Raw genomic sequence first — 15,895 nt, 5'->3', positions numbered from 1 at the left:
ATGGATGGATGGATGGATGATGGATGGATGGATGGATGATGGATGGATGATAGATGGATGATGGATGGATGGATGGATGGATGGATGATGGATGGATGATGGATGGATGGATGATGGATGGATGATGGATGGATGATGGATGGATGGATGATGGATGGATGATGGATGGATGGATGTATGGATGATGGATGGATGGATGATGGATGGATGATGGATGGATGGATGGATGGATGATGGATGGATGATGGATGGATGGATGGATGATGGATGGATGGATGATGGATGGATGGATGATGGATGGATGGATGGATGATGGATGGATGGATGATGATGGATGGATGATGGATGGATGGATGGATGGATGGATGGATGATGGATGGATGGATGATGGATGGATGATGGATGGATGGATGGATGGATGGATGATGATGGATGGATGGATGATGATGGATGGATGGATGGATGATGGATGGATGGATGGATGGATGGATGATGATGGATGGATGGATGGATGGATGGATGGATGGATGGATGGATGGATGGATGGATGGATGGATGGATGGATGGATGATGGATGGATGGATGGATGGATGGATGGATGGATGCAGCCTGTTAAAGAGGTCAAATGTTCTGGTTCTGAATTGAACCGCCTCTCATTCTTTCTCACATCTAATTCTTCAACACGTACTTCCTGTTGGGTCCCTGAGGGGCCCCTAAGGGCCCCTGAACTTCGCTCTAGGATGCAGTAAACCGATGCTCCCCCTGAGCAGCCGGGTCCAAAGGGCGCCACCTCTGTGTCTGTGACACGCAGAGAGCTTTAGAGACATTACCTCTGCTGCTCCTCATCTGTTTAGATGACCGCCGTCGCCATGGAGACCCACTGAGCTCACACCCAAACGTCATCATCCTCCTCTTCCTCCCGGGCTGGAATTAACCAGGACTCAGCTGGACAGGGAGGTGAGGAAGAGTTTGGACAAGACGGCCCGAAGAAAGGAGACATGGAAGCTGCTGGGCTTTAAAATGGGGCCCCTAGGAGCCACTGACCGGGTTCAACCTGCAGTCTGGAGCCATTTTCAGGAGAAACTGGTCCCTCTCTTAAACCCGGGGTCCAAAGTGCTGCCTGCAGGCCACATGGGGCCCCTAGGAGCCACTGATCGGGTTCAACCTGCAGTCTGGAGCCATTTTCAGGAGAAACTGGTCCCTGTCTTAAACCCGGGGTCCAAAGTGCTGCCTGCAGGCCACATGGGGCCCCTAGGAGCCACTGATCGGGTTCAACCTGCAGTCTGGAGCCATTTTCAGGAGAAACTGGTCCCTCTCTTAAACCTGGGGTCCAAAGTGCTGCCTGCAGGCCACATGGGGCCCCTAGGAGCCACTGATCGGGTTCAACCTGCAGTCTGGAGCCATTTTCAGGAGAAACTGGTCCCTCTCTTAAACCCGGGGTCCAAAGTGCTGCCTGCAGGCCACATGGGGCCCCTAGGAGCCACTGATCGGGTTCAACCTGCAGTCTGGAGCCATTTTCAGGAGAAACTGGTCCCTGTCTTAAACCCGGGGTCCAAAGTGCTGCCTGCAGGCCACATGGGGCCCCTAGGAGCCACTGATCGGGTTCAACCTGCAGTCTGGAGCCATTTTCAGGAGAAACTGGTCCCTCTCTTAAACCTGGGGTCCAAAGTGCTGCCTGCAGGCCACATGGGGCCCCTAGGAGCCACTGATCGGGTTCAACCTGCAGTCTGGAGCCATTTTCAGGAGAAACTGGTCCCTCTCTTAAACCTGGGGTCCAAAGTGCTGCCTGCAGGCCACATGGGGCCCCTAGGAGCCACTGATCGGGTTCAACCTGCAGTCTGGAGCCATTTTCAGGAGAAACTGGTCCCTGTCTTAAACCCGGGGTCCAAAGTGCTGCCTGCAGGCCACATGGGGCCCCTAGGAGCCACTGATCGGGTTCAACCTGCAGTCTGGAGCCATTTTCAGGAGAAACTGGTCCCTGTCTTAAACCCGGGGTCCAAAGTGCTGCCTGCAGGCCACATGGGGCCCTGGCAGTGATTTAGTCTGGACCCCAACAGTAATTAAAGAACAGCCCATTAGTGCCTTCTGGCTTCTTTGTTAGCCTGCAATGCCCCATACCTGTCTATGTCTCTGAAAGGGGGTCATTAGAGGGAATAGTTGACCTGCCTGACCAGGCGAGGTCTTCTGTTCTCCTGTAAAGGGGTTGGAGTCGCCATGTGTTTTTTCTGAACCAAAACCAGGCTTTGTTGGGCTGCTGGATAAAACCTGGAACTAAACACTATTTCTGACATTTAGAATTGAAAAAGTTTCCTGGATGGAAGAGAAACGTCTTCAAACTATGGAAACAAAGTAGGCTAAGTTAGCAGGCTAGCCGTCTCTGCTGGGAGGACAGGCTAGCTACACTGCTGTTTCTAATTAACACCAAAATAGCAACGACAACAAGCTACAACTAGAACATTCTACAGTCGTCTTTGCTTGTCTTGTACTCCTCCTTCACCCATGACACCAGCTCATATGCAGGTAAAACGACAAAATCTTTGTCCCCTCTCAGCTCCCGTAATCAACGGCGGGGACACAACATGGCGTCTTCCTGTGGACGCACCGCCACCGCCATGAACAATTCAATCTAAGCTATAGTAGACGCCTTTAGTTTTTGATCTGATTATTATAAGACTAACAGAGGATGGATTTATGAAAGAAGTATTGAATTTATGTGAATGTAGGACAAAATAGCAAAAAAGACAAAAAGAAAAACACTCTAAGTTGCTTTAAGCTAAGTTCATGGAGGCGAAGAAACCTTTGATTAATCTCAGCATCAACAACCGGATGGATTTGAGCCGCTTTTAATAATCCAACCTTCCTCTTTTGTAATTTCAGATGTCGATACTTTTATCATAAATTAAACAACATTTCTAAATCAGAAGTGAGGGAAAACCGAGACTTTTTCAGTTAGTAAAAACTTTCATTCTTTTTTTGGTATTCTATAGAAATTGGAGCAGAAGACGCTTAACAAATGGTTGAGCAATTTAAAACACAAAAATATGTAAAAAGAATAATTGTCATTTTGCAAGAACATCAGGAGGTTTTAAACGTTATTATTGCGCAATTCGGCCTCGGCAGATGGCCGCTCATACTGAGCCTGGTTCTGCTGGAGGTTTCATCCTGTTCAAAGGGAGTTTTTCCTCTCCACTGTCGCTACAAGCATGCTTAGTGTGAGGAATTGCTGAAGAGTCAATGAGTCGATGCAATCAGCTGGTTTTCCTTAGATAGAAAAATTTGAATCAATCTGACTGGATGATCTGGTTGAACTGGAAAGTGAGCTGAGATGACATGATGTGAATTGGATCTATAGAAATACACTGAATAGAATTGCAATTTTTAAACACAAAAATATTTAAAACTTGAAACCAGTAATAATTTAAACAGGTTATAGTGTTTAAGAAATGTTATTCTGTCAGATTTTTTTCCCAGCAGCAGTGAGAAGTTTCTGGAAATAAACATTAGTTGTGTTTTTTTTAAGTTTCCTGAGGTCCAGGATGGCGTCACATATATTTCCAGGCTTTAACTCTCATCATCCGGCCCACATGATTATAGACTGGAGTCGTGCTGCTGGCCACGCCAACATCATAAACCTGCCTCAGTCTGCTCTGTCAGATGAGCATACCCCCTCAGACCAGCATACCTATAGTCGATACACATGAGCAAGACCTCATTTGCTTTTAACCCTTTAGTTTCAAAAGAAAAATAGACTTTAAACTACCTCAACAGGCGTGTATCCCATTAGTCATGTACAAAAAATAAAAACAATTTAAGGTCAGATCGTCATACGCTTCAAAAATACCAAAAAGTAAGCAATTAAATAGTTTTTTTGTACATGAAAAAAAGGGATAAACGCCTGTTAAGGTAGTTTAAAGTTTATTTTTAGTACAAAACTAAAGGGATAAACTAAAGGAATAAATGGGTATTGACTATGGGTATGCTGATCTGACAGACCACATGTGTTCTGTCAGCTCAGCATACCCTATGTTGAACTGACAGGCGTGTATCCCTTTATTCATGTACAAAAAAACTGTTTAATTACTTACTCTCTGGTGTTTTTTTGAAGTGTATGGCGGTAGTTGAAAGTCTATTTTCGTATAAAACTAAAAGGATAAACGGCTGTTGACTATGCACTGGAAAAAACGATCAACAAATAAGTGAAAATTTCCTAAATTAAGTGTATTTACCCTTAATTTGAGTAGGTACATGAGATAGTTTGCTAATGGAATGAGTATTTTTAATCTTAAAGTAAGATAATTAGATAACATGCACTTGAAATAAGACAATGTAATTGTGTTTTCTTATTTTAAGTTTAAATTGTTTTGTTCCATTGGCAAAATCTCTCTTTTACCTCCGTAATCCAAGAACAAATGCAGTCATTTTAATAAAAAATGACTTATCTAGATGTTTATTTTTCCCAGTGTTGGTATGCTAGTCTGACAGTCCACCAGCCACCCTCTGCTCTGTCAGGTGGGGGCTTTGTTAGAACCTGGGGCCGCTTTCTCCCTCTTTACGCCCCTGCTCGTTGAAACACATCAACTTTAGAGAAAAAAAAATGTCATCATTTCCTTTGTGAAGTTCCTCCTTTGCATTTAAAATGGCACCGATACTTTAAGGATTTTGACTTTATATAAAGAGAAGGAAGACCTCTTCGGCAGCAGAAAGTAACAAATCGGACACTTACTTTGTATTTCATCCTCCTTATCGGTGAAAATCCACTGAATTAACCAACAAATATCCGATTTACGGCGAAGAACCGCGAGTCATCCAAAAAAAAAAAAAAAAAAAAAAAAAAAAAAAACAGCCGAGCGGAGAGGTTCTTCCTGTCGGTTACCGATCCATCCGGAGCCAAATCCACGCAGAAACACGCAGAGGTCCGTCCGTGATCCGCTCCACCGCAATCTGCCCCGCTCTGACCGGACTGTGGAGGAGAGAGGAGAGGCTGCGGAGCCCTGCTGCTCACACGGCCGCTGATTGGTCAGCACCGCCGCCCGAACCCGCCTATTCAGAGCATCACGTCATCCTCAGCGATTTCCAAAATAAAAGCCAACCTAAACGAAACAGAAGTATTTTTATTTTGAAATATGTACACGTTTGTTAAATAAGATTAAAACAATATTCAACTTGTGGAAAAATAAGATAGATAACTAATATTATTTTAAAATATATAATACACGGTATGGACATTTGGGTGTGTCAATTGAAGAGCAAACAGGCAAATAAAATTAAGCAGATCAGCACTTCTCTAAATAACTAAAAATGTCCAAAATTAATAACTGTCAAAGCTAAATTAGAAAACAGGAATTGAAAATCAAAAAAAGAAGCTTTAAATGGAAAAAAATACCCATAACACAAAACCAAAATACTATGTGGTTTCCAACATGTGTTACTCAGAGTATACTGGTGCAACACAACAAAAAGATGAGTCATTAAAATATTTAACAGAGGATATATAAACTTCCTCTCGTACTATAGGATTATATATTATCTCTATCTTCTTATCCTAAAAAAACATGGAATATTTAAAAAGGATGCATTTTAAAATTCATTAAGTAAGTTTGAACTGTATGGCATAAAGATGAAGAAAACTGATGTCAGTAATTGAAATAATGATAATACTGATTGTCCAGCTGGGAGGTTCTTCGCTAAAATGCAAGTCGCATGTTTAGATTCTCAGGATGTCCTTTAGAAATAGTATTTTTTCTATCAGAGATCCTTATCAATATTTCTTCAAGGAAAAGTCTGGTCATATTCATAGTTCAAACTTCTGAAAGTTCTTTAAATCTGAAATGATTCCACCCTGTTCAATAAATGATCAGTGTTTTTAATTCAGAGTAATTTTCATGTGAATGTGCTTTACTGGAGGCATCCATGTTTGTCAAAGAACACTACTGCCACCTACTGGTTAGTGACGTCACGGTGCGGTATCGGCTGTTGATCAAGTCCCGGTGCTGTATCTGGTGTTTGTCACAACGCGCTATTATCCAAGTCATCTTGAAAACATTCTTCTTCCAAATGTTGGCTACATATTACGTGTTTTTTCTCTGGCCAGAAGTTCGATGGCAAATCCTCCCTCTTCAAGTTGGCGATCCAACGACCAACCCGTCCGTGGAGGATCAGGAATCGGAAAGGTGGAATAACTCTTTTTTTTCACTTTTACCCGATGTATTCCAGCATCCAGCTGCCATGCACGTGGGCATTGTCAGTTTCACTATAGCTCTGGTGAATTTCAATGGTGAAGTCCTCTGGAAATCTTCAATAATTGTTGTTGATTGCAGATGTGTCTAGTAGTTCCCATTGATTTAGCTTGGAAAGCGGGGAGAATGGCGCTAGGCTTACCGCACCGTGACGTCACTGCTGGAAGATGGCAGGAGGGAGGGGCTACTATATTATGGGGAAAAATGGCCGCTCTCTACGACGGAGTATTAGAGCCAGGCTAGAGATTTTTTTCTTCTATTACAAGAATAAAGTCATTAAATTGCCAGAATAAAGTCATAATATTAAGACAATAAAATCCTTAAATTATGAGAATAAAGTTGTATTTCATGCCAACTCTTCCAAGAAGCCCTTTCTTCCCTAAAATGAGGAATGTGGAGCATCATGTAAAGTTCTACTTTAGCATTGGTTTGACAAATCAGTAAATCTTTTAGCAGCAGCATCAAACTAGGCAGGATGTCAAAGTGGACTCTGGTTGCTGATTGGTGGAGCTGGTCGGCCGTCATCTGCTGGGCGGAGCTCCAAGCTTTCTTTCTGAAACGGGGTCGTTTTATGATGACTTTATTCTCAAATAAATAAATAAAACAATCTCTAACCTTGCCATAATACTCCGTCGCAGCTCCAAGACTCAGGTGTCGCAATTAAAATATTTTTTTTTTTTTTTACTGATTAACGCTAAATTCATTCAATCACCACAAACCTATTAGTTTTAGGAATAGATAATGACCCATTTGTCATTCCTTGCTTTTCATTTAATAAATATACATACAAAACCTAAAATAAACTTTTAGAAGAGGCTCAAAGCTTCATTGTATTCTCAGATAATAAATGTCTGATGAGATCCAGTCATGCTGTGATAAAATCAGATGTTTGAGGATGTTTGCAGCCAAAACATGCAAACTTGTTCAAAGAAAAAAAAAAAAAAAAAACACCTTAACATTTAGTTTAAGCTTCCTTTTTCAGAAGTCCTTCATCAAAATGAAGAATGACTTCATGCAAAAAGTCCTTTCTGTTCAATCGTATTTAGAAAAGCATTTATATTTTAACCCCCCCCCCCCCCCAACTTTCTGGAAACAGAACTGACAATGATCTTTTTTATGATCTGCTCGGCTACGGTTCAGGAAGTTCTGTGAGTTAATTTCCAAGTGTGAAGGAAGTGAGATTAAACAGCTCGTCTGTTCTGCTCGGAAATGCTGAAAGATTTCACAGAAAACTGCAAGAACTGACGGCAAACTCACACCTTTTTTGGCGGTTTGACTGCTCCTCTGAAAGATCAACATGTTTGATTTAGTTTAGCTAGATGCTGTTACTGTATTATTATCACCCATCTAACCTTCCATTGTCTTCTACTTGGTGAACCGCAGCATTCCTCTGCTTAGTGACGCCATCCTGCTCATGATGCTGGATGTTAATGTTCTCTCAGGACAGCAGAAATTTCTTCTGTAGAACCTTCTCTGATGGTTCCCCCGGCAGGCTGGGACTGGTTATCTGTGATCCCGGGCATTTGCCCAGTGGGCCGGTCCTAATTTCAGCGTGCGAGGGTCGACCCTCCTTAAATCATAGCGACCCCAACATTTACTCTCCAGCTGAATCTCCTACCTGTGACAGTAAATAACTCAAGGAGGTGAAGCAGTAATCCAATGCTAACTCCCTAAATGATGCTCATCCTTGTCACGGTTGGCATATGGTGTCATTTTCTATTTCTTCAAACTGTAAAATCCTTGCAACAAACTAAATTATAATAAAACTTAAATGCTTTCTTTAAGACAAACTACAATGTTCCTCTTGCATTTGACGAATTTATGTTTGAATATTTAGCAAAAATATGTTGCGGTGCATGATGGGGTTTTGCATCTAAAGGCTAACGTTTCCCGTCTTACGTGCATTGTTGCCAGGTTGGGATGTTTCCCAATCTGGCAGTCTAGGATGGCCGTCTATGGGTGAAAAAAATTTTTTCTTTAGATTTATGGCCTAAGAAATCAATAGACTTTGGTTCAAATTGGGCGAGATTTCGTATATCCAGGCGGTTTATGAAGATTTTTTGGGCTGGAAAACGTTACAGGTGCTGGTCATAAAATTAGAATATCATGAAAAAGTAGATTGATTTCAGTAATTCCATTTAAAAAGTGAAACTTGTATATTATATTCATACATTACATACAAACTCATATATTTCAGATGTTTATTTGGTTTAATTTTGATGATTACAGATGACAACAAATGAAAATCTCAAATTCATCATATCAGAAAATTAGAATATTACTGAAGACCAATAAAAACAAAGGATTTATAGAAATGTTGGCCAACTGAAAAGTATGAACATGAAAAGTATGAGCATGTACAGCACTCAGTATTTAGTTGGGCCTCCTTTGGCCTGTATTACTGCAGCAATGCGGCGTGGCATGGAGTCGATCAGTCTGTGGCACTGCTCAGGTGTTATGATAGCCCAGGTTGCTCTAATAGTGGCTTTTAGCTCTTCTGAATTGTTGGGTCTGGTGTATTGCATCTTCTTCTTCACAATACCCCATAGATTTTCTATGGGGTTAAGGTCAGGAGAGTTTGCTGGCCAATTAAGAACAGGGATACCATGGTCCTTCAACCAGGTACTGGTAGCTTTGGCACTGTGTGCAGGTGCCAAGTCCTGTTGGAAAATGAAATCTGCATCTCCAAAAAGTTGGTCAGCTGCAGGAAGCATGAAGTGCTCTAAAACTTCCTGGTATGTGGCTGCGTTGACCCTGGACCTCAGAAAACACAATGGACCAACACCAGCAGATGACATGGCACCCCAAACCATCACTGACTGTGGAAACTTTACACTGGACTTCAAGCAACGTGGATGAAGTGCCTCTCTTCTTTTCCTCCAGACTCTGGGACCTTGATTTCCAAAGGAAATGCAAAATTTACTTTCATCAGAGAACATGACTTTGGACCACTCACCAGCAGTCCAGTCCTGTTTCTCTTTAGCCCAGGCAAGACGCTTCTGACGCTGTCTGTGGTTCAAGAGTGGCTTGACACAAGGAATGCGACAGCAGAAACCCATGTCTTTCATACGTCTGTGTGTGGTGGTTCTTGAAGCACTCACTCCAGCTGCAGTCCACTCTTTGTGAATCTCCCCCACATTTTTGAATGGGTTTTGTTTCACAATCCTCTCCAGGGTGCGGTTATCTCTCTTGCTTGTACACTTTTTTCGACCACATCTTTTCCTTCCCTTCGCCTCTCTATTAATGTGCTTGGACACTGAGCTCTGTGAACAGCCAGCCTCTTTAGCGATGACCTTTTGTGTCTTGCCCTCCTTGTGCAAGGTGTCGATGGTCGTCTTTTGGACAACTGTCAAGTCAGCAGTCTTCCCCATGATTGTGTAGCCTATAGAACTAGACTGAAAGACCATTTAAAGGCTTTTGCAGGTGGTTTGAGTTAATTAGCTGATTAGAGTGTGGCACCAGGGGCCATCAATTTTGAACCTTTTCACAATATTCTAATTTTCTGATATGATGAATTTGAGATTTTCATTTGTTGTCATTTGTAATCATCAAAATTAAACAAAATAAACATCTGAAATATATGAGTTTGTATGTAATGTATGAATATAATATACAAGTTTCACTTTTTAAATGGAATTACTGAAATCAATCTACTTTTTCATGATATTCTAATTTTATGACCAGCACCTGTAGTCAGTGATATCTGGCAACCCTGCTGATGTGGTGAGTGTGGACGTTACGTAGCAGCAGTCACTGTGGCGTCCGTGTTAACAACCAAAGCCAGTAAAACCGCTTTATAGGTCTCTGCCTGCTGGGACCAACAGAAAAGAGGCCTCTTGTTGATTTCTTAATAAAAATGGATTACCAAGCATCCACACCAAAGGCGGTCTGATATTTAGAAGGTTTACACATCTTAAACACGCGCACATGTGTTTGTAAGAGCCGAGTATCTGTATGTCTGCTTCTGTCTCCTTGAACCCCAGTGCGCCTCAGCAGATGGCCGCTCACACTGAGCCTGGTTCTGCTGGAGGTTTCTTCCTGTTAAAGGGGAGTTTTTCCTCTCCACTGTCGCTACAAGCATGCTTAGTGTGAGGGATTGCTGAAGAGTCAATGAGTCGATGCAATCAGCTGGTTTTCCTTAGATAGAAAACTTTGAATCAATCTGACTGGATGATCTGATGAACTGGAAAGTGACCTGAGATGACATGATGTGAATTGGAGCTATAGAAATAAACTGAATAGAATTGAATTAAGTAGGTTTTCAGAGAAGGTATGAAGGGATTCACAGGTTTGGTTCAGCAGACAGCTTCTGCAAACCTTTTTTCTTGTGTGTTAATCGATATGCAGACTGTATTCTAGCGAACAAACCGGTCAACTGGAGGAAAGGCAAATGTAAACATTACCACATGCAAAGCAGTTTTCTAAATCTGAAACTCAAATGCAACTGTAGGTTTGCGTCTTTTTTAGCACTTCTGCGAGACATCTGCAGACTCACACACATTCTGCTCCTTTTAACAGAGCTGAACCGAATTGGTGTGCATGGCTCTAGATCTGTACAGCAATCTTTGTAGTTCCTCCACAACAAGACCACTAATTACATGCAGAAATAAATTAAAACATTGCAAGTTAAATGAGTGTTCCTTATTTGAAATCTCTGAAGCTGTGACCCTAAGAGCAGAAATTCACCACAAGCCCCCTTTTGTAAAGAGACCCACAATTAGATTTAGCAACAGACTTTCTTTAAGAAATATTTGATGTAAATACAACACAACTATTAAGTGTAAGTTAGTTCTGATGAATATTAAAAACAGAGATCATATCTCTCATAGCCTAGCTTCTCTTCATTCTCACATAAAAAGCCTTAAATGGCCAAGCTCCATCTGATATCAGAGATCTGATTGTTCCTTATGTTCCTAACAGAGCACTTCGCTCTCAATCTGCAGGTTTACCAGTGGTTCCTAGAATTTCTAAAAGTAGAATGGGAGGCAGATCTTTTAGTTCTCAGGCTCCTCTCCTGTGGAACCAACTACCAGTTTTAGTCCGTGAGGCAGACACCCTGTCTACTTTTAAGGCTAGGCTTAAAACTTTCCTTTTTGATAAAGCTTCTAGTTAGGGTGGCTCAGGTTATCCTGAGCTATCTCTATAGTTCTGCTGCTATAGGCTTAGACTGCTGGAGGACATAGGGACCCCTTTTTCATCATTCTGCTTCATTCTATCTCTATTCTCCCACTCTGCAGAATCTATTAGTTCAATCTCTAACGTTCTGCTCTCTCTGCTTTTTCTCATAGTAGCTTCATCTGGTCTGTTCCTGTTTGGCTGTGACTCCATCCTGGAGAGAAATATCAGCTGTGCTGCTGCCATCAACACCTTTGTTTCTAGATGCTGGAGCTTGGCCTGTTTTCCAGTGTAGTCCTGTTTCTCTGACTGTGACTAACTGGATGTGCTCTCTTCATCCTCTGACATGGGAGCTGGCTCGGTGCTCGTCTGCCTGGCTGTGTGTTTCCTGGACGGGGCCGCCTGTGGAGCTGGTTGACAGTTGCCTTTTGTATCTATGCGTCTTTTTCTATGTCTGCTTCTGTCTCCTTGAACCCCAGTGGGCCTCAGCAGATGGCCGCTCACATTGAGCCTGTTCTGCTGGAGGTTTCTTCCTGTTCAAAGGGAGTTTTTCCTCTCCACTGTCGCTACAAGCATGCTTAGTGTGAGGGATTGCTGAAGAGTCTTAGTTTTCCTAAGATAGAAAACTTTGATTCAATTTGACTGGATGATCTGGTGAACTGGAAAGTGCTTTGAGATGACATGATGTGAATTGGAGCTATAGAAATAAACTGAATTGAAATGATTTTCTTATCTCTGATTTGATCCAAACATAAAACTATTGTCGTAGTTCGAGTTCATCAAATCAAAGCCGTTTAACCAAATAACAGCTACAGTCTCGCCATTACAGCGGTTCGATATTTAGCAAACAGCGTCTGATGTCATCCATGCTTCTTCAGGTGTATCAGGCTCATGTTTGGTGACTTTTATGCTCCTACTTAATGATTCCTTCACACCCGTCGAGGTGACCTCTGCCTCCAAGGTGCTGCGCTTTCACTTTGATCTGTTATGACTGTGTTGGTTTTATATTCTGCTGTTTAATCGTTAATCTGCTGTGAATCAGTTGGAGATATCCCGTCTGCAAGAATGTGCTAAAGAAAAAAATTTACAACACTGCAAAAAAACAAAATCTAGATAAGTCATTTGTTCTTAAAATAAGGACATTTGTTCTTGAATTGAGGAGGTAAAAGAGACATTTTGCATATGGAACAAGACAATTTACATTTAAAATAAGAAAACACAATTGCATTGTCTTATTTCAAGTGCATATTATCTAATTATCTTATTTTCAGAGTAAAATTACTCATTCCATTGGCAAACTTCAATTCAATTCAGTTTATTTATATAGCGCCAAATTCACAACACATGTCATCTCAAGGCACTTTACAGTTCAACCAGATCATCCAGTCAAATTGACAAAGTTTTCTGTCTAAGGAAAACCAGTTGATTGCATTGACTCATTGACTCAAATACAATCCCTCACACTAAGCATGCTTGTAGCGACAGTGGAGAGGAAAAACTCCCTTTTAACAGGAAGAAACCTCCAGCAGCTCATTTATAGTCAAATTAAGGGTGAATACACTTAATTTAAGAAATTCTTACTTATTTCTAGATCGTTTTTGCAGTGAACTCCATAAACATGAAACCCAGCAGGCTTTTGCTTCCTGCAGCTAAACTCAATGAAAAATGTAAACTCAATTTTTTTTTTTTTTGTCATAACTCGATATTTCTAATCTCTCTTCTGTTTGTGATCCTTGGAGAACTGGGTCAGCCTGCTATCAGAGGTGCTAGCCTAATCATTGGGCTCTGTCACAGAACGTACCAGAACCTATCAGCTCACACCAATCATCTTGTTTAGTCCCTGACACCTCGGGTCAAGGGCAGAAACGCTGCGTCTCTGAAGTTCCTCTCTGAGTCGAACAGAAGTGAGAAGAAGCGCATCAGCTTTCTTTTCTCTGCTCGCACCACGTCAACCTTCATGCACAGCTGAAGGTCTCTTCTGTTTTCTGCTGCTCTGAGGGCGCAGATCTGTAATTATCCTTCCTCTTGGTGTTTTTCCCAAACACTCTAATTTAAGTCTGCTCATTTATCACAATCACAGAGATCCAAGCGGTCCTCTTTGTCCCCGCTGAACAGTCACATCCTCAGCTTTAAGCTGTTGTTTGTGTAACGTACACAGTGCCCAGCTGGAGCCCATTCTCTGGACCACAAGTGGGCACCGAGGATGGTGGATGGGGGGGGCTTTTCCTCTCTGTGTATGCCATGTGATTATGAGCATGAGAACACCTGTTTCCTTGGATCAACAGGACTCATTTTCCCATCTGTTTAGACCAGCGCTTTGAATATGGAGTCAATATGATTCCATTATTGTTGAAGGCAAAGAACTGGATTGTAAAAGGAAATCTGAAAAGAAAAAAATAAATAAAATTCATAAAAGGAACTCTAAAAATAAAACTTCAAATCTGATCTTGCGCTTACTTTCATTTCTGGTGACTAAATCTGCCTTTCAGCATCTCTGGTAGATTTTATCCAGAAAATGTAGAGATTCTCATGCATGCTTTCATGTCCTCGTTCGTTGATTTTCTGGAATAACAACGAAAAGTTTCAGAGGGTTACAGAGGGTTCGAAAACCAGCTTTAAAAAACAAACAAGCATACAGGGGTGGGTTTAGGAAATTTTGGGGCTCTGGGCAAAGACAGGAAGGGGGCCCTCTGAATGGAGAAGACAACACATAAAACAGACCCGTTCTACAGATAGAGAAATGTTAATAGAATAGACATCCATTATCTGTTCTAGGTTTTGTACTCAGCTGATTTTTCATGCTGTCTCAAAAGGAATGAAAGATTTTTTCCAAGTGTTAGGACTCCTGTCTGTGTGGTTTGTATTTTGTGTGTTTGTCTTCCTTCCTCCACCAGGTGGCGCCTGGTCCTGGTTCGCCTCCTCACACACCTGCTGATGGTTACCTCGTTAACGCAGATCTCTTGAGCTGCTGACTGCCACTACCTCGACGCGAGAGTGTTTGCCAGTTTTGGGAACTCTAGCCAAGCTGAGTTTAACGTGAGTCAACCTGAGTCTTAACCTTGTTATTTTGTCTTTGCCTCTTGGCAGGAAGTCATCCTGCAAACTGGATGTTTTGGACCTTCTCTCCCTGGAAGGATCATCTGAACTTTAAACTGAGCTGGGGATTCAAACTGGAGGTTTGGATCTACTTCCCTTCAAGGGATCGTTTGAGCTTCACACTGAGCAAGGGATTCATCTCCACAACAACCCGTTCAAGTACCGCAGGAAATCTAAGTAGCAGTCAGCTTTCTCCGTTCACCTACAAACAACTGCATTCTGGGTAAACCCTGTCCGCCCTCCACCGAATGAGACAAACAGTGGAAAACCCCCACATGACTGGAGTCAAAGAGTCAACCACTTTTCTGGAAACGTGAGTCAGAAATCTGTTTATCCTCTTCAAGTTTGAGAATCAAGTTTCCCACTGAGCCTGAACTAACCGCAGTGTCTTCCCCTCACTTTCCAGTTCCGGTTGAGCAGTGTTCAGAGCTACACTGGATTCTTCCCAATCTCCTCAATAAACCTGTTAAAACTTTCCCCTGGTCTCTCTGTGTTGGTTTTTCCGTGCATGAAGATCCGAGTTCTGGATAAAATCATGACACCAAGCACTAAGCTCACTTAGCTTATTGCTCCTTCCTGTGTTTCCAAAAAGGCCAAAGTAAATAACCCAGTCCTTCTTTTCACTGTAGACAAGCCATGATCTGCTTATCTGTTCTCCATTTTTCATTTGGATGAAATAATAGCTGCATGAATCATGACAGCAGACAAGATAGAGGAGAGCAGGAGGCGGGGTTACCAATCTACTCGCTCTGGAGAGCAGAGTTCGCTGCTTTTAGATGTTGTCTCCAAAGTCTCCAGTAGCAGAAAAAAGTCTCTAGATTTGGCGCTAGGAGCTTTTTAGAAATCAAAGTGCTAGAGGGGTCTGAAAAGTGGCTAAATATAGCGACTAAAGCGCTAAGTTGGCAACACTGCTCTTTGCATGGTTTGTTTTCAAATGGTTTGCTGCTGTCTGTTTGGACCTTTCTGAACATGTGCAGCAAATGGACTGATCCAATATGGTGGACACTGAAGGGGGGGCTGAGACACACTTAATATTATCAGTGTTCTGATGGCATTTTAGCCAAAGGATTTTTATTAAAAACATAATTATTGTGCAGAAATAAGGAATAGTTGTATTAACCATACATGGAAACAGAGGTTTATGGGGCCCCCCGGAACTTGGGGCCCTGGGCAACTGCCTAGTATTGCCTGATGGTAAATCCCCCCCTGGTTGCATATTACCCCAGTGCTGTCTTCCCTTCATCGGCTGCTGTGTCATGCTCGGCGACTCTAAGCACCTATCCTGGACATCAGGCCGGCAGGTTCTTTGGATTTTTTTATAGAATTTGTTCCTGTTCGTCTTAAACTGTACTTTTGTTTATGTTTGCATCTATATTGTTTAAAATGGCCTCTACTGCATTGTATGAAACTGCTTTCTAAATAAATATTCTTACTATTACTATAAATAT

The 15,895-nt window shown here is 42.0% G+C and overlaps 1 protein-coding gene across 1 annotated transcript in view; it reads right to left on the bottom strand.

Moving 5' to 3' along the window:
• nedd9 (neural precursor cell expressed, developmentally down-regulated 9) overlaps positions 1-4,970 on the bottom strand; it is a 50,085-nt gene extending 45,115 nt beyond the window's left edge. Inside the window, exon 1 of the mRNA XM_038281459.1 lies at positions 4,724-4,970. Within this exon, the coding sequence (XP_038137387.1) occupies positions 4,724-4,735 (12 nt within the window). The 5' untranslated portion in view covers positions 4,736-4,970. The remainder of the gene's footprint in view (positions 1-4,723) is intronic.
• Positions 4,971-15,895: the final 10,925 nt, after the last annotated feature.

This window comes from Cyprinodon tularosa, unplaced genomic scaffold (assembly GCF_016077235.1).
Source record: "Cyprinodon tularosa strain WSP-4 unplaced genomic scaffold, ASM1607723v1 ctg1033, whole genome shotgun sequence".
In the NCBI taxonomy this organism is placed as follows: domain Eukaryota; kingdom Metazoa; phylum Chordata; class Actinopteri; order Cyprinodontiformes; family Cyprinodontidae; genus Cyprinodon; species Cyprinodon tularosa.
Note: the sequence above shows the minus strand (reverse complement) of the source record. Positions and strands in the feature narration are given on the sequence as shown.